General features: G+C 35.3%; 1 protein-coding gene across 1 annotated transcript in view; it reads right to left on the reverse strand.

The window, feature by feature from the left end:
• The window catches only part of SMC4 (structural maintenance of chromosomes 4), a 39542-nt gene extending 21153 nt beyond the window's left edge, over positions 1 to 18389 (reverse strand). Inside the window, exons 1-5 of the mRNA XM_009333921.1 lie at positions 18233 to 18389; positions 16914 to 17092; positions 16113 to 16304; positions 14147 to 14323; positions 260 to 424 (exon numbers count right to left, since the gene is read on the reverse strand). Of these exons, the coding sequence (XP_009332196.1) occupies positions 260 to 424; positions 14147 to 14323; positions 16113 to 16304; positions 16914 to 17092; positions 18233 to 18389 (870 nt within the window). The remainder of the gene's footprint in view (positions 1 to 259; positions 425 to 14146; positions 14324 to 16112; positions 16305 to 16913; positions 17093 to 18232) is intronic.
• Positions 18390 to 20276: the final 1887 nt, after the last annotated feature.

Genomic DNA, 20276 nt, shown 5'->3' on the forward strand with positions numbered 1-20276 from the left:
AACATTCAAACGCTTAGGAATCAAAAGCCAACAGCATTGTAAGTGTTTAGAGAAAGGCAACTGATGTTGACTGCCCATTTCTTTGAGAGAAACAGCAGATGCAATAAACTCAAAATTTCTCTGTACTTCTACGCTTGTAAAGGAGTGCCAAATTTTAACCAAGTTTTATGTTAACTGTTTTTCTAAAAAAATCCAATAGTGAAACACTGCAAGTTTATATTTTTTTTATTTATAATTCAAACAAAACTTTGAGACTCACCTTTTCTCCTCTCTGTTCATTTAAAATCTCTACTCTGCGACACAGAGTTTGGATAGGATCTTTTAGTCGTGCAGATCCTATTAAGTCTTCTAAGTATTCAAGCATGCCTTCATCATGTTCAGTCTGGCCTTTCGGTTTCATCATTGCGATTTGCTCAACTTCCCCCTTTGAAAAGAAAAGTTTGATGTTTTCCTACTGTTTTTTTTTTTTTTTCTGTGGGAGTTAGTATTCTGAAAAAATACAAACATCTTTGGAATGCAGGTATGTGACCATACTCTAGCATTATAAAAAGAGAACAAAATAATGCAGTAATCAAAACTGACTATTCAGAGTAGCAATATATTTGGGAAAACAAAGATCAAAATGAATAGAAATTTCCTCCAAGGAGTGCATGGTGGTGATGTGCATAAAAAACAGCGTCTTCTTCTGAAGCTAACATTCAGGTCTAAACATTTTTTCATTTCTCTAAAGATTCAAAATGTATTTCCCCAACCTAAAAAAAGAAGAGAATAAAGCATGCCCTCTAGGTCATGTAGCGCTTAATAGTCTTAAGGTAGCTTCATCAGGATTGAAGTCCCTGGGGGGTTCTCTTTAGAAAACAGAAGGTCCATAAAGTCATGTCTGATGGATGAACTGGACTTGTAATTCATACAACTGAGACTTCCTTGTCGGAAAAAGAAAAACATTCTTTAAGTATTAGGTTTCCTTCATTTAATTTCCCTTTATGTACAGCATTAACTTTAAATTATTAAGCTGAATAGTAACAATAATTTGATTTTTTTAAAAACAAGAATTAGGAAAGATTAAACTGAGACAATGACAAGGACTGTTTATTTTACTGATGCTATCATTAGCCAACAAAAAAATCTACTATCTATGTTTTATGCTTAGGACAGAGTAGCACAATATCTTTCAAAATACAGATTATATTTTGTAAATTACATGATTTTATATCAGAAGGTGAAGACATGAAATTAAATAAACGCATAAAATGGTATCTGGAACAAGAATAGATGTGATATATGCTGCAAAAATTAAATAAAGAGAACAGAGTAAAAATTATTCATCCTTCAAAAACTTGGATAGTTAGGTACGTGAAAAGAGACAACTTATTTGTAAAACAGATAACCAACACTGCAGAGCACCACTATTGGTCTTCGTGACCGATTTTTAAACACATGAAATAAGCTGGATTAAAGTTTTTAATTTAGTTTTAGAACTGACAAGATTTAAAAAGAAAACAAAATTTATATTCCAGTATCCAAGCTAGGTATGTAAAAAAAGCCTAAGTCTATATCCACAGACTGAAAATATAGTTAGGAATTTAGTTGTCATTGTTGGCTGCTTGTTGAACTTGAGCTGACAGCTAAGTCTCTACAAAAGTATGGATGAGGAAGAACTTCTCAAGAACATACAGGAGAGGTGATTAATGAGACTGCTGGAGAACCAGAAAGGACAGTCACAGAAGTCAATGAAGGGTAGGATTTCTAGGCAAGCATTCTAAGTCAGACCTGTAACCAGCTAAGAAAGTTAAGGATAAGGTACTCCTGAATGTTAGCTAAGGAAGTTACTAGAATTTTTTGCCGAAGTTAGTTCATTCCACATACTCAGTATACAATGACACCTAGTGGCCCTACGCTTTTCTTCCAATTAGTAAATACCATTTGGCTGAGTAGAAGGGAAAAAGCAAAGTTTTGCAGATTTTTGCAAAATAAGAACTAGTATTTATTAAGATAAGTCTTTCTTGCACGTAATTCCTTTGTTAGAGTAAAACAGAGGCAGAGGTTTGTTTTTTTTTTTATTTAAAATTCTAGAAGTTAAATGCATCTGAGCTTTTATATTCTGATAATCACTGTTCCTAAAAAGTGTCAGCAGGTTTGACAAGACAAAAAAAACCCAAAACAACCCAACTCTTATTTTTTATTTGTTATGCACATCAAAAAGCCAAACAATTAGTTTTCTAATACCTGCAGTTGTATTATATACAATTCCAATTACACATTTGCTCCCTTGCCATGAAAGTATGATTTCTCTACCGAAAACCACGTCAGCGAGACACTGCTCACGGGTAGGAAACTGTGTAACCTAAATTTCTGTGAAATTGTCATAAGTCTCTATTTTGTTTCTTCTTGCATTAAAGCATTTCCTCTGTTTACATCCAAGAAAAAACAACCACAGAAAAGATATTTAATTCAGGTGCTGAACATCAAGTCTAAGAATTTTCTACGCTGCATGTATGTCCCTCAAGTTAGGTGCTACCGTAAACTACAAAACTACCCTGGCTTTAAGACGAGCACAGGAATTATGGCCAAGCAAGGAATGTCAGTCAACTTTTTTAATGATCTGGCTAAGTATAATTAACCATCTTTAAGTCACAACCATCTGAGGGTTCTCCATAGCTCACTAATGTAATGGAATATAACTACAATATGTTTAATGATATAGTAAATAACTAATGAAATTTAATCCAATTGTATCTAATTCTATAACGTCACAAATTAAGAAATCAGGGGTTTGGTTGTCTACATGGCAAATAAATACATCACCATATGACCAGGAATTACTGGTGAACTTCACTTTAGGCCATACATACATTAACATTTTGAAAAGTTGAAGTTAATTTAGTAGTGTTGAGAAGATAACGCACAGGAATTGAACTTCTCAGGCTGGCTATTGCCAATTTTATATGCAATTCCTCTACTTCACCATAGGCAAGCAATTTTACAATTACATATTCTTTCATTTTATGTGATGAGATGTAGATGGGCTACCTACTAATTCTTGGATTCTTTTCTTATCAAGGGTAAAAATGAAAACATTTAGAAACTATAAATAATAACTGAATAAGAGTATTATTTAATATTTGATATAATGTAATATTTTATTTACCAAGTTAATATATTAAGAAATCTGTTTAGCACACCCCTATAGTTAACATATTAAGAAACGAAAAGGTTTCCAGCTATTTTAATTGATAAAGGAGACTGAAAAAGTTGTACCTGCTCTTCTTGCAAGTAGTCATGACAATGATTAACAGGGGAAAAACACATTTTACAACCCTGCATTCTGTTAAAACTTGATAGTCAATTTAACTGTTTCCTAACTTTTTAACTGTGCTTATTACTTGACTCATTATTTGAATTATGTAAAAAACCAAAAATACAACTTTGCTCATTTATCTAGTAAAAGATCTTTCAAAATACAGACAGCATTTTTGAAAGTGAAACTAAGTGAGCAGGCAGACATTTCTTGAAAAGAACACATGCTTGGACATGCTTAACATAGCTGTCACACCTAAATTTAAAAAGTCTCAGAACAGACCACCAGGAAATCTCTTTATTTGCCTCAGCTATCTTCCTCTAGTTCACAGGCATGAATTCATGAGATGATAGGGAGCAATGTGCAAAAAAAAAAAAGTAAATTGTCTATTTAGTTGAGAAGACAACCAAAATGGATGTCAACACTAAGACATTGGTGACACTGGCAGAGAGCTAACAAAGAAAAAAACATCCACAAAAGTTAAGTAATCACTGTATAAAAAAGCATCAAATATCCATTGAGTATTTAGGGAAGGCTCTACATTCAGTGGAAGAACTCTAAATGGAATTACAAACCCAATTTCAGTTTCTGCATTGTGTGTGAAGTCTTCTATGTCAGACTGAAGTTATCATTGGGATGCTGGCACATCACTAGTAACGGAGGTCGTCAACTCAAATACTGTATAAAGAATGTATATCTAAGTAACAGTTTCTACAGAATGCCTCAGCTTAGTTACTAGAAAACAATTATTGGTACATTATAATAGAGAACACAAGGTTATCTGTGGAGAAATTTCTAAGCAATAAAGTTAACTGACCGCTGTGGCAAAAAATGAGAAATGTTGCTTGACAGCAGGCTACAACATTATAAAAAAAGGGCAAGAGCCATTCTCATTTGAAAGCCATTTCCTCTAGTGAAAAGTATGAGGAATCACTTCAAGGAACTTGGAAGCTGGAGATTCCGCCTTCCTTTGCATAGCCAAACTCTTGAGGAGGTGAATTATTTCAGTGCCATGATATTTAAGATACTTTCTAAATTTAAATTTCTATTGTGCATAAGTAAAGAGCAAAAACTTTAAAGCAAGTAAGTTGTAAAAGCCTTCAAAAACCAGTGTAAGAATTGCTCATAATTGAGCTGCACACGGTGAAGCAGCAGCACAAAATACGCTAGCCGGGAGTGCCTGGACTTGTTGTGCCTGCTGTGTTCAAGCCCATGAGGATGCAGTGGGTGGATGCCCATAAAGATGTCTGAAGTGACAGAAGTGGCAACATCATCAGCGTGATCTATCACTATTTTAATGTTACAAGGCTGCCATGTCAAGGGTCTACCTATTTTGAGTTCTGTGCATTTCAGTAGAAGTTATGCTTGCATCCTATGTAGCCTTCAAAAGGTGGGACAATAAAATGCCTAAACTCTCTATTACCTAATTTCTGAGAACTACTACTATTTTCTCTAAAATTACACATTCATTTCTAAAAACAGCTGATCCTCTCAGAACTGAAAGCTTTTAATCTGAGTTTATCCAATGTTTTCTGGCATATGAAGATTTGAATTTTAAACAAGGTTATCAAACTGCTTGATAAAGTTTTGACCTACTCATTAAGCTGCCTTTCTGCAACTCTTACAATTAGTCTTGAAACAGGATACTACTTTTCACTTCTGCAGATAACTCCTGTTTGTTCCTCTTGGCAGACAGTAGCATTATCTTCCAGCAACCTTCCTTTACATTGAGAGTAGGGTCGGTGGACTGAAGTACTAATTACAAAGCTAAGAAGTCTGAATGGCATAATGCACTAATTCCAATACTGACATTATCCAGCCTCAAATGTTGTTAAACTAGTTGTTGGTAATTTGTGCTATGCACAATAGCAGTTCAGCCTGTGATAGTGCTGGAACTGGAATTCTGGAGTTTCAGAATACAGCCATCAAATTCCATTTTAAAATTCTGGTATGAAACGAGACAGGGCTAGCAAAAAGCCTTTGACAGTGAAAGATTATTGACAGCAACCTTAAAACTCTTCATGAAGAAACAAACAATACTTTTTTCTTTGGTTGCAAAAACTTGCCTGCATTATGACTAATTGTTTCTGGAGAACCTATAGAGAAAAATGTTTGCTTACCAATTACTGCCTCCTCATCCCTGAAAATTTGGGAAAAAATAACTTTTGAAAGACAGTGTCTTGCAACACAATGAGTTTTGTCAACTAAGCTGTTAATACAACATTTCCATACCTACTTTATTAGCATTGCACAGAAAAATTATGGCAGCAAGTAGGTAAAAACAATTTTCCAGGATTTTGGGTTGTCACTTAATTTCTGGTGTCTTAATCTGAAGCTTTAAAATAAAGTGCTGAAAACCTTGGGATAGATTAGCATGATCCTATACAACCTAACAAATTGGACTAACTTTTGAGCGTTAAAACCCACACATCAAGAACACTTTTGAAGCGCAGTAAAGCAGGGGCACATTAAAACATACATTGTAACAAGGGAATTTTGTAGCTTGGAATCCAGTAGATGGAAGTGTAGTGCACTCGGGGTGGGGGGGGAGTACTGGGTAGTTTGGGTATTTTTTGAGGGGGATTTTCTGTTGCAGTCGTTGTGTTTTAGTTTTTGGAGGGGTTTTTGGGAGAGGAGCTCTTCAACACTAGTTGAATTCAAAAGTGAAGTAATGTAACATCTAACTGAATTGAAATTCACATTCAGTTTTGCTAATGAGGAACAGTTTTAGAGAAAACACTGCCTAGAAGATGCAATACTATATATTGGAAAAACCTTCCGTGTTTTTACACATGGCTGAGAAACTTAGTGAGGCATTACCTTAGAGAGCAGGACATGCTATTTGTCTCAGTTTCCCACTTCAACTGTTGCAAGTAGAACACAAGAAATCTGAACCCTTTGTGGAACTTCAGTGTGTTTTATCAATTGAATCCAGGCTTAAAAAAAATCACACATTTTGTCGATACTGGTAAATTAGACAAATCCTTTATACAAGCTGTTCTTCTTATTTACATTTTCTCCACCTTTGAGGTGCTGGGCAGGAGGAAAGCCTTCTTACTTCTTCAAGTTGTACAAAGGAAGCCAATTGCAAATAGGGAGCATCTCCTGTAATAGCCTGGATATTTTCCTCTCATAAGAAGTTTCCTGAAGTTTCAACATTTGGATTTACCCTGTCATACCTAGATGTCAAATCTACCTAGCTGTGCTTCTGCATCGATAAAAGATGATAGCTTCATTTCAGAATTCTTTTGCTACACCAGCATTTGGAGTAATGAAAAGTAAAATAAGCCTAGCTACTACAATCTGTCCAATTTCTAATTCCTGCCTTGTAGCATAAGTATTACAGTACTTGGAGAGAAAGCTGTCAGCTGGGGTTACGGTCAAAACAGATAATTTTGTTTCAAGATTACATTAAACTATCGCAAAATTTTAGATATAACAACTGTAGCTATACTTGGTATTTTTAATGCAATCACTGCTTTTTTTAAATTCAGAACAGTATTTTATTAGTTTCACTGTAAATGGTAGGATACTTTTGGTAACATACTAGTTTTTAAGGCTCTTCAAACACCCATAAAAGGAAGTTTTGTTATTGAGTCCAAAATCATAGACTCAGAATCATTTAGGTTGGAAAAGACCTTTAAGATCGAGTCCAACCGTCAACCTAGCACTGTCAAGTCCACCACTAAACCATGTCCCTAAGCACCACATCTACATGTCTTTTAAATACCTCCAGGGATGGTGACTCCCTGGAGGGCAGTCCCTCCCTGTGTTCCCCTCCCAGGGAACACTTCCCCGGGCAGCCTGTTCCAATGCTTGACAACCCTTTTGGTGAAGAAATTTTTCCTAATATCCAATCTAAGTCTCCCCTGGTGCAAATCAAGGCCATTTCCTCTCGTCCTATCGCTTGTTACTTGGGAGAAGAGACTGACACCCACCTCGCTACAACCTCCTTTCAGGTAGTTCTTTGAGTGACGGATGGGTATCAGCAGGCTATACTGTAATCCTGAGCATAACGCCTGTTACAGCACACTTACAATAATCTTGTAACTTCTTAGTACTGTCATTATGTATATTCAATTTGCTTACTAAATTAACTGATTAAATGATTACAGTTTGCAACTTTATGGTATTACATAACTCCATTTCATTTAAGTAATATGCAAATGTAGACAGTGGTCAGAACATCATTTAATTTAACTTTGTCAAGCATCACAAGATTAACGGTCTTGTGATGTTTGTGACAGAGCATTATTATATATGCATGTATAAAAAAAGATTTAATGTAAACTTGTTGAATTTTAGATTAAAATGGTCTAAGCATGAACGTTTGTTCCCAAAAAAGGGCTATTTGAGTTATTCGGAAAATTCATACCACACTGAACTCCGAAACAATAGGGTTTTCTTTATATGCAACAGGTGATCAACGGAACTTGTCCTTTAAGCACTGAACTGAAGCAAACAGTTGAATAGTAGCCAGCATATCCAAAATGCTGAGAAAACAGTACTTGCAATTAAAACAGCCACCTCTAACTCAAAGGTTTGTCAGGGATTATAGTAGCCATAGGCAAAATCTGTTGTTGTTCGTCCTATTGAAGAAAATCAATCTTGATCAATCCAAATTATAACCCAATTTCAATTCTTTTCTTAACTTTTTAATATGGAAGGCTAGACAGAACTGACCTGGCATAAGGCAAACTTGTCTTAATAAGACAGTAGTAAAGTTTAGAATTTGTAATCTTATTTTATGGAACACAGCTACATTTCAATTTCTTTCAGTGAAGCATTTCTCCCAGAGCAAGGGAAACGTGGACAAGAGATTTTGCAAGTATTTCACCAGCCAGCTACAGGAGTTGAAAATACAGTGCACACAACTTCTTAGCATCATCAGCAAAAGGAAGAGCAATGACTTACGCAGCCGGGAGAATGAAGCCAGTGGCACCTTGGATTTGCTTGAAGGAGAAACCACATTAGAATATTTAGAGTGTTTACTATAAATCTATTTTTCTACAGAGACTTAAGAGATAGAAAATCCAAAACTAATTTTGCGAAATTCCAATTACTGTTTTTCCTTCTTTGGTCTTCTATTCTAACCCACTTTTGAACATTGACATTAGAACTAGCACTAATACTAAATTACAACTAATAAGGTTCAGGCTCTTTTCTGATGCAGCTCCAATTCTACATGTTTGTTTGACAGAACTTTTAACTGCCACAAAAGTAAATTGGGAGTAAAATTAGAGAAAAAGTAGTAATGAACATCAACCTGTTGTATCACTTGGTAAGTGCTAGCTTAGAAGTTGTATAATTCTTAGTTTCTGCATCTGACACTAGTTGCCTCACAAAATTCTTTTTCCTGGATATTCTGTGTAATCAGTTTCTTGATTACACAGGCACCCAAACTGCATTTTTATCTTATATAAGCTACTAGGCAGCAATGTGAGACAAGTCTTGCCATTACCCTGTATACTACTTGCATTGTTTTCAACCCCTCTCCCATTTTTTATTTTTCTTATATTGGATTAGCATGACAGTGCTCACACTTTGCTTTTTTTTTTTTACTTTATCAAAATGATAGCTCCCACTTTTTATGCAGAAGTATAGTAAGGAATAGAAGAAATAACTGCTAAATTTGTGTATCTTCAATTTTCCATAAGGAAATTTCAATTTGACTTTATTTTGACAGTGTGCCCATACTCCCCTCTTCATGTAAAGTTTTGACTATGAATTCTGATTCTACATACATGGGCACTGGAAGCTATGTACATAGATAATCAATATTCCTGTAACCTTATTCTTCTCCTAGAAACGTGACTGTAATACAGCTCTTGTTGTAAGCCACAACAGGGTTTTTTTCCAATTCCATGTTATTGCTGCTGTTACTTAATGCTTGCAGTCATATCTCATTTCTACCCTTCAATTTTACCAGATGGCAAATATACAGGAGGGGAGAAAGTATCAAATACTCAACATCATTCTCTGCCTTCCAAGAAAAGTGTTATAAGCTAGGTGGGAAATCAAGTCAAATAAGTAATAAATGCACATACACAAATCTACAAGGCCACTACTGTCCAAAGATGAGGAAAGACTTAGAATTAGCCTGTTATACAACATTCAGTTGTTTGCACAAAACTACTATTCTGCATTCTGGAAATAATTTAAAAGTAGCCTTTGTCAAGCTGTTTGCACATCTGTATAATTTTAGAACTTTTCTTAAGGACATTCTTGTATTTAATACAAGAATACAAATTGAGTGCAAATCTAGACTCACTTTGGAATCTAAGTCACTTATTGTCAAACTCAACCTACAATGTTTGACTTAAGATTATTGGTATGTTCTAATTAAACTATTTAATTGATCACTCTCAATTACACACTGCCCCTAGAAAAGTGCTTTTCTCCACTTTTCATATTCCCCTATTTTTCTGAAGAAAGCTTAATAAACACTGATTACAATGTTATGTTGCAATTTGCAAAATAAAAATCATAGGAATTGCCAACATAAGTTTTCTGATAATGTAAGAGAATGCATTTTGAAACTGCACATAGACATATTAGCAGATCTTACACTGCTCTATATTCACTTCAGCATAAAGCGTAATATTTAAACAGTCAGTGAAATTGATTCTGTCCTCTATGAATCAGTGTGAGGCTTCTATTTTTACACAACATTTTATTCAAAGAATCTGGTTTTACTTAATTATATTATCACACTTGCTTTAATTCTTCCTACCACTTCAGCTCAGCTGTCCTTGACCTTTCTAGAACAAACCTCTCTTCACCACCCATGTTGGCAGCATGTATCTCCATTTATAATCCCAGTAGAGCTTTTCAGCTAATGCTCCACTCAGTGCTTTAGCTCAAATGTTGGTGTGCCTCATTAGAAAAGCAGACCTCAACAATTGGGAACTTCTGGCTTATCTCAGAGTGAGAAGAAAATCTGCTCTCCCTCATTTCCTCTCCAATACACTGAAAGAGCGACTCCTACACTATTTCCACAAAGCAGCAGGTGAAAAACTTGACTAAACTTCCTTTCTGGCAACATAGTCTTGCCATAGGATAAGACTTAGTACATTAGAAAATGCCATTCCAATCAGTTACAAAAATACATACATATAAAAATCACTGTAGTTGTTTGTACTTGCTTAAGATTACATGAGAATATTTTAATTAAGTCTATCAAACACATTTAAGTGAAGTACTACTGTAATTAGTACAAAATTTACTTAAAACAGTTTCCATTTGTTTGAAAGAAAGCAGCTTCTAAAGTAAATTGAAAACAACTCACAGAAGTCTGCTCCCATGATACTGTCTTTTAGTACAAAATTAATTCAGAGTTTTGTGCCATTTATTACTATTTCTACAATATTCACTTGCAAAGTTGCTGAATGGGAGTTACCTATGAAACTCCACTTTCCTTTTAAAGAGTTTTTATCAACTGTTCTCCTCTTACCTTGAAAGACTGCAAAAGCAAATTTCAACAGGCGTTAATGGTTGCTGTCCACAGCCAGTTTGCTTTGCTCCCCAGACATGCCTACCCTGCAATGTCCGAAACTGACATTGCTTCAAATGCTCCCCATTTATTTAATAATTCCTTAGAGGCAAACCAGCCAGGATAAAGAAGCTGAGATTTTTTTTCTGGCCTCAAGGTTAACCTGTTCAAAGGAGTCACTATTGAGCAACAGCAAACCTACTTACCTTCTGAGTTTTGCCCAGCCCAGTCAGAGCACAGAACCCACACAAGTTTTCTGTATATATACATTGATGTTCCAAGTAAATCTTTTGAGAAAAGCTAAGTAATTTTATTTGTTGTTCTTTACAGATAAACAAGTTACTGAAGCTGGGGCGTTAGGTGTGGAAGACAGAAAAATAGCAGCAAGATGCTTGATTTTACTACAGTGCTTAGCATACTTTTTTTTTTGTAAGCAACAAGATGCATTTTTTCCTGTTGCAGTTTCAGGCTGTGGAAAGCTCATTAAAAATGCACTGAACAGTTGTCTATTCCTAAAGTATAAAAGCATATAGCAATTTATTAACAACATGAAATACATAGTGTTAGAACTTAAGGATCACAAAAATGACAAACTCCTCCTGGTAAGTGTTGGCAATATCCCATTGTAACCAAAACCATTTTAAAAGAAGATTTTTTTCAACTAGCTAGTTCAGGCACAGAATTTGTAATACTTCTAGAACTACTCAATTAGTCTTACATATTCTGTTTTTCCACAGGTCTTTTTTTGTAATGTTACTCACAGAAGTCATCAGTAGTTTTATTTTAATATTTTCAGTATGGAATCAACGGAAGTACCTGTACCATGCCCTATCCAACTTTTACAAAATTCAGTCTGGCCTAAGCTTTCAAATCTTATCCTACAAGGCACCAAATCTGCTATGTCAGAAAAAGACTGCAGAATAGGGGGTGAAATGGGGACAAGAAACTGAAAAAATAAAGCAGTCTTCTAAAAAGCAAACATTTTCCACTGAGTAACATTAAATATGCTAGCAAGATATAATCAAGTATCTAAAGGTTTTGTTACTACATGTAGAATATGTTCTCTTACAACTTTTTCTTTAGTACTGACTAGCAAATATTCTGTCACACAGAAAACCAGCATTTGATAATCCTTAATTAACATTTTTGCCCAAAATCTATATTACAAGTGAAATATTTTAATTACACCCTCCTGACATAGTCAAAAATCAAAGAGATTTATAACTTATTTTAAATGAGAAATTACTCTGACTTGATATCAAGTTAAACTTAGGGTAGCCTAAGAGCAGAGCAAAACCTAAATAAACCTGTTACTTATCCCTCCAATTTTAAATAACTTAATTTGAAAAACATTAGGGAAAAAAGGGCAGCCCTTGTAATAGTAGTTCACAGCCTTAGCCTTCTAACATGGTCTCATTTACTTTAACTATAATTTTTAGTATTTGGGTTTTGAAGTTCTGCTGTCATTATGTGGAAAATATTGCTACATTTTCCAACTGGGAAGTACTCAACTTTGAATCACCAAATCAGTAGATTTCACTTTAAAAAGGCACAAAACCTTATGTGCAAAGAGGTAGGACCTTGCTTCAGTCAGGAAGACTAAAGAAACAGAAAATCTCAGTAGAGTTTCCTCTGCCATTCATGATAATACACTACCCACAGAGCCTAGCGGAATGAAAGAAAAAAAAATAGTGGTCGGAACCATTGCTTTATGCCTTAATATTGGTTATACCTCCCCCTTATTTCCCGTTGTACAGGTGGAAAGCATGAAACTCAAGCTTTTAGGAAAAGGTATACTCTCCTCATTGATAACTTCCTGGGAAACAAGTAATGGGAGAAGAAAACAAATCACATTTGGGGGGAAAAATAAAATAAATTAAAAAAGCTTAGCAATACTCCCTCCCAAATGTTACCTTCCCCTCCTCCCAGTGGTAAAAGGGCATGTTCTTTAACACTATGCTTTAGATATCTCTGCACCATAATTTCTACCTAGCTTAATCTTTGACTCTGCATTCTTTCCCTTTTAGAAATTTTGCTAAAATACTTCAGAACAACTGTATAGAAAAAGAGTGTATTTACGACAGTTGTTTTATTGGAGGTACTTCTCACTCCATCTTGAAACAGAAAATACAGGAATAAAGTGTTGGAGGGAATAATTAATTGGCATGGAGACTTCAAAACAGATATATCCTCTTTTTGTGGGTGTAACTGTAAAAAAGGACTGCACGAAAAGGCCTGAGGAAGTGAAGCAAGCACAGCGACCTATCTAGGTTTTTTTTGTTTTGGTTTTTTTTTTTTTTTTTTTTTAAGAGGGGAACTGGAAGCTCCTTTGACAGAAACAGGCCTAAAATAAACGCTATTGAAAAATTTCAGACCTTGGGAGGCTTCCACTGTTCACTAATTTTCTAGGCCATGATCCTTCAAGAGTAGATTTGGGACCTATTAGTAATAGTAGTGAAATAATTACAGGTAATTGCAGATATAGTTAATTGAATTAATATTTAAATACTTCCATCAACTACTTCAACTCAATTTACATTTTAAGTAATTGTTTGGCACATAGCAAAACTTTCCATTATTATTTAAAAACTAGAAAGAATTAGTGTGGTTCTCTTCAGCCTGTCTTTTAAACAGCAAACAGATGCCAGCAAGCCTTATAATTTTAAGGTCAAACATGAATATAAGTGATATTATATTGAAAAATTCTATGATTATTTTTACAGTATGAGTTGTAAACTGTAGCTTTTAAAAACATAGCTTCAATTGGCTATAAACCTCCCATTCTTTGAGTCCTTTACAGTTATTAAACAAGCGTAAACAAAAAGTACACTTCATGTGTTTTTTCTTGCACTCAATTTTTATGCACAGTTAATTTTTATATACGTACTTCTCCAGTAAAACCATGTCTATATATGAGCGCCGTAGACAACTTAACAGTAGAATCATTAAGATTTAAGTTAATATTGATGCACTTTTATCTAAAGTATAAACAAGTTGCTGAATCTCTGCCACGCTTAAGCAGCACGATAACATTGGGGTTTAAGGTTTATTTTACTACACCAATATTTACGTGCTGCTAGGGCGGAACAAGTATGACAACTCTTCTATTCATCCACATGTCAGGAACACAAATTTGTTAATAGAAAAATTTATATTAGTATCTTCAACTGTTTCTCTTCCTTAAATTTCTAAAGCAGCAAATAATGATTCGCATCTTTATTAGTGCATGCAAACCATGATGTGCTGCTAGAGTACTTTAAGGCCTCAAATACAAGACTTAAAACCTAGGCAGTATTTTTTATAACTACAACTGGAAATATAGCTTTACTTAAAATTGTTTTTATTCATACACCAACCTGTAAAATTAAGAACCTGTTATGGTCCAGATCAATTCCATGGCTTCGAAGAAGAATACCAACATCTTTGAATGTCTTTTTCTTTCCATTGATGTGGTAGACAGAAGAATTATCTCTATAGGCAGTTCTAGATACACAAAAATTGCTGTTAGGAATGACTTCGTAATCATCTCCTTCCTGTTTTAAGGAAAAACAAAGCCAGAAAAACAATTACTATATCACAGGTTTACCTCATATTTCACAATTAAGCACAGAAGTTTTACCATGTTCAGGTTTTAAGTCAACTGCACTCTGAGGTCTAGTAGAAGTGGGAACTGTCTTAAAGCTGCATATCTCAAAAGAGAGAAAAAACCAAAGAAAATCCTTGAGAACTGGACAAAAAAGTAGCCCAAATCATTTAAACTGAATGGCCTTCATATTATGCCTTTTCCACCTCTAATACAAGCTATTGCTTTAAAAATACTTAATTTATTCTCTTTACCACTGCTTCAAATCACAAAGGAAAAGGCCTACTTCAAATTTAAAGTGGCTGTGCTATTCCACCCTTTAAATTTTCGATTAGGAAGTCTTGAATGACTTAACTACTGTTTGCATTTTAAGCTCCTCTTTTATAGTGCTAGGAAAAGGAGTTACTTTTAGCTGAGTAGTTCTAAAGAGAAACTGTAGAAGATAAAAAAGCAAAACATCAAAGATGTGACAAATAGGACATCATCGGCTTCAAAAGATATCTTAGACTTACCTACAAAGCAGCAACTAAAATAAAGCTGGTACTATACTTTAAAAAGTTAAAATTGATGCATGCTTCTTGTGAAGACTTAAACTGGCCTACCACTTGCCCAGATTAACCCCCCCAAGAGCATAATCAAATTGGTATCTAGTATATGCAGAAGTGTTTTAGATCATAAAGTTAGCGCCTAGAGGTTGAAACAAAGTCAAGTGAAAAAAACCAAGAATAAATTTAATTTTCTTAAAATCTGGTTATTATAAATACAAGCAAAAGGTATGAGTGTATGTATATCAAGTCAAAGAAAAAAAAAATCTGTCTTTTAAAACAGTTCCTTCAAAGGCTTCAATATATTGCCACTTCATTAACACAATTTTTGGAATTTCAATGTACATTTCCCACTATTTTGACTGATCCCAGACTCAACAATTGATACTCCAGCTAGAACATGTGCACAAAAATTAAATTTAATGAAGTAAGAGAAATAAATCCTTTGCACTGTAATTGCAATAAATCAACAAAAATGTCCAGAAGTTTTTATCAATATATGAAGTGGCAAGCAAAATAAATATTTTTTTAATTTGCCAACACTTTCTATTTCATTCAAACAAAATATCAGGTTCAAAAAAATTTAGTGGTAGGATGTGAGGTCCAGAATTTTTGATGAAAAAAATCTGTTTTAAAATTGCAGGCATGTTTACAGTATATAAAGTGTAAATAAGAAAGTTTCAGATTCATTATATATTTTTCTAAATTTAGATAATCTAAAATAGTTTCTAATTGGTTTGAAAAGTTTTGCTTAAATAGGTTTTATTTAATATATATGCACTTATACTATAAATTAAAGAATATATAACATGTCCAAACAGACTTTTAAATTTTTAGGAGTCCTATTAATTTCAGAAATAAGTTTTATTTACTTGAGGTAAACGAAATGACAACTCTAAAACGACTTCTTCTTAAAATGATTATTACATATTTCTAAATAGTTTTAAAACAGACATATACCAGATATTACTCCTACAGAAAATAAAAAGAGTCCCTACTAATATTTTAAGAACTGCACTACTCAATAGAGGAATTTAAGCTAATTAACTTTGAACTGATGTTTTACACCCCGAAGGTAAACTAATCATGCTATGAAGTCTTCCCCAGCTCAAACTAAAATAACCAAATATTAAAAGTTTTCAAATCCTTAAAGAAAAAAAAAGTCTCCACTGTTCTGAATAGAAGCATACATACCTTGTCAATGATCTTTTGGAAGTGGACTTCCACAGAACAACTCTGGATGTCCGTATGTTCGTCAGAATTATGGATCAGCACAGAAAGTTTTTTGGATCTGATTTTTTGTGCTCGATACCCAAACACAAAAAGCATTGAATCAATGACATTGGATTTTCCACTGCCATTTGGCCCAATAATACATGAAAAACGCTGCATAATAGAAGGAAAAAAGTGATATTCAAAGGGAAATAGATCCTGACCAGTGTACATCACCCATTTCATTTGTGAACAGTTTAAAACACAATTATTCCTAGAGCATGAAACTGCAGACTATTTGATAGCTTAGTTTTTACTGCCAAAGGTAAAGCAGTACAACTTATTTAATAAAAAAGCCACACCTCAAATCAGCTCAGCTTTCTAAATTTTAACTTGTTAACTCAAAGCGATACTGCATTTAGCAAGCATGTTCACAAGGAAAGTTTCATGATTAGCCACGTAAGTCTCTTGTGGGCACTAAAAAATATTCTCATTCTTCAAACACACCCCTAAAAGTTCTCCAGTAAACGAAATAAAGAGAAAAGTGTGCTTTTTTAAGGTTTACTGACAAATTAAAATTGTACAGTATCACAAAGTTGCACTTAACTGCTTTCTCTACTGTCCAATAATGAAAATTTAGAATATCACTACATAAGTAATTCTAAAACTTAAATATTTTTCACCTATTTCGAGGTAAGCTTACATGAAAATACAGGAAAGAATACTAACACACAGCGAAGTCTCACCTTCATTTAAAAAATGCTTAAGGTAAAAGAAAGATACCTTATGAAAAGGTCCCAAAGTTTGCTCCCCTGCATAGGATTTGAAGTTCTGGTTTACAATATGAGTTATCATGAGACGAGGAGCACCAGCTTCATTGGTCATTGTTGGAGGTGGGGGAGGAGAGATGCTACCCAAAATCTCTTCTAAACTTCGATTATCAAGCACCTCATTTGAGACTGCTAAAAACCATCCAAAATAAACAGAAAGAAAAAAAAAGACTATAAGCTCTCAATGACTAGACACGTTTTAAAATGTTCAACTGGAAAAGCAAATATCATTTCTATATGATTCAAACCTATACTTTTGCCTGTAATTATTAAAATAAGCTAAGTGGAATTAAAATTCTTCTTTCCATGAACTGAATCTTTAAAAAGAGATACTTAAGATGTCCCATCGATTCACTAGTGGGTTTGTTCTTTCATTATGTAATTCTTATTCTAACACACTTTAATAGGCACTCTGCAATTACAATAGCTACAACTGTCACAATAAGCCTACAAATCCGAAACAGGCAAAGTCTTTCTCATTAATAAGTGCAAAGCCACATTTCAAGCGTGCTCACAAGTCACTCTGCAAGATTTGGGGATCGCTGCACAATGCTCTGAAAGCTGTAATGACAGCACAACTACTCTGCAAAGACAGGAAGTTTGTTACGAAAACAAACTGGCCCCCTGGATATCAGCTAGTTGTAAGCAAAGCAGCTTTTCAACAGTTACTAGCAACTTTTTCTTCAAATAGACAGTAGTTTTTGCCACCAATTTCAACATATTAGTCCATCCGTCAAACACCTTGCTTTAATAATTGCCTATCTGGCTACCTAAAAAGACACACACTGCTATTTTTCCAGACATTTTCAGCAAAAACTCAACTTAAGAAACTCAAGAAAATACACTGCTTCATGAAAAAGAAAGTCAAATCATTTTAAGAGTTAAGTAAATAAACTTGACATTTATTCCATTCCAAGAAATCCCATACCATTGGCTGCATATAAATTTGAAAAATCCTGCTGTTGTACCACAATCTTAAGCCCAATGTTACAGATCAGGAATACGAAATAGGCTTTATTAGGAGAAGGTCTATAAATTGCTTTCGCACTTGTACTAAATCACTGGTCCAAACACTTTAACTCTTTGCAAGCCCTCTTTACCATTTTAAAAGCAGTTTAAACTTGCCAGGAGTCAAGGCTTTCAATATTCCTTTCTAGAACAGAAAAGAGCAAATCCTATCTGGAACAGCTGGTAAATTCAACTGAACGTTGTTGCTAAACAGGTACTATAATCAAGTTTACACACCCTCAGAACCACAATATTCAGACCTACCTTGTGGAGGTACTTCGCCAAGCTGTCTGTCACCCTCATTTTCCACTTCCATGTCACTGGTGGACTCCTCTAAGGGCTCTCTGCCTTTCCGATGGGCTGCTGTAGAGGTTTTGGTGCTCTTGCTTGGCATGATCTCTGTTGGCTGTTCCCCTTCCATTCCAAGCAATCAAACTACTGAAGGGATCTATCTCCTTTGCTAACATAAACAAGAAAACCCCATGATCTAAGCATTGAACTACAATCCCCTAAGGAATATACCTACATGTTTGCCCAGATGTTTGACTAATTTAGAAACTAAAGACTAAGAGGTATTTTGAATACAAAAATCCAAATTTGAAATAAAACCTCAAGCTTAGCCCCATAATGATATATTTTAAGATACATCACCCCCCAAAACAACAGACTGACCCTAATCTGTAGAAACTGCATGAATCTACCTACTGAAAACTCATACAGCCATGTTCAATGTAGTTACTAAGCTCAGAGAAAGCAACCATGATGCTGGGGGCAAAAGAGTTAAAGACACATTCGCAATAACAAACTGAGTAGCCATATGTCTTCTGGAAGCACTCTTTACATACATGTTTCAGACCCGACTCACATTTTACTTTCAACAGTGCATGCTGACTATGTATTTTATATGGATAGATAAACAAAAAGACCTGCATAATTATAGCAAAGACTTGACTCTTGAACAGTTATAATCAACACATTCATTTCACAAAATATAACACAACCACTACTTGCCAACACTCAACATTTAACAGAGAAAGCAAAACAAAATACCTTAATCTAGTTGTGATGTTAAAGTTAACCGATCAAGAACGAAACATTACAGAAGTCCATCAGCTGGCACTTAAGCACAGCTCCCAAAAAGTATAAATAGAAAGCAACCGATGAGAAGAAAGACGACTGCAGGAGCGAAACTCTCTCCAAAGAGTTTAAATTGCTGCAAGTGGCGAAGTTAGTTCGCAGAAAAACAGACATGAGAAAGTTTACTTCTCGCAAGATAAAAAACTGACGTGGTTAGAAAGTCATCTTACAATTGGTGCCAATCATTTGACGTTTTCAGACCTACCCCCAACCCACACTCTCATGAGAGTCCTTCATTTGGGACAATGGGGGAGGGGGGGAAATGAGAGAAAGAACTCATTTTAAGGCAATTTGAATCTATGCCCCTGTTAAGAAGTGTTCCGCAATGGCTGTCTCAGACAATTACAGCCTCTCAAAGTACCAGATTTATTTTTTTTTTCCAAAACTGCTCCACTCCAACAGAATTGTGCAATATAGACCTATTTACCTTACCAACCCTTCCCCCCCAGATACTTCAACAGAACGAACAAGCATAACTACTTGACCTCAGCCTTTAAATCCCGATAAATCAGCTGCCACATACTCTCTAACAAATTTAACAAATTCGTGCCCAGCCCCTCCCCTGAGTCAGCTCAAAGGTGTTTGTTAAAAGCATCTCTCGACGATCTCCTGCCAAGTACCGTTTTTGTTACGGGGATGGTGAAAAAGAGTCAGAGACGGACAGAAAGGCTTCCTTATTAACAGCCGGTTAAATTTGATAGCGATAACCCATGTCAGTGAAAAATCTTTGGGTTTGTCTTTTTTTAATCCATCCGTTGATCTAAAGAGTCCAACTACACCCTTGTCACGGTCTTTCCAAGTCGTTATGGACTTTCTTATGATTTGTGTCTCATACTTCAAGCATAAAAGGAGCAGGCAGAGCTAGTTACGGAAGGGTCCCTGCTTTGTAAGCAGATTAAAATCGGGCCTCTGAGCTACCGAAACGTATTCCTGTACTTTCCCGTCCTAGGTGGGTCTCTGATTCACGTTCCCCAGAGGCCCATAAGGGCACAGCGGGAAACCTTGGGCTTTCTCCCCTGGGCTGCAAAGGACCCTCCTTCATCCACCCTTCTCAAACCCATCTGCCGACACCAGCCAGGACGGACACGCCGAGCGCCGTGCCCCACCGGCGCGGTGACCGAGCGGCCGTCGGGCAGCCCGGACCCCTCGGGAAAGGGCCTCGGCTGGGCAG

Source organism: Pygoscelis adeliae, unplaced genomic scaffold (assembly GCF_000699105.1).
Source record: "Pygoscelis adeliae isolate BGI_AS28 unplaced genomic scaffold, ASM69910v1 Scaffold241, whole genome shotgun sequence".
In the NCBI taxonomy this organism is placed as follows: Eukaryota; Metazoa; Chordata; class Aves; order Sphenisciformes; family Spheniscidae; genus Pygoscelis; species Pygoscelis adeliae.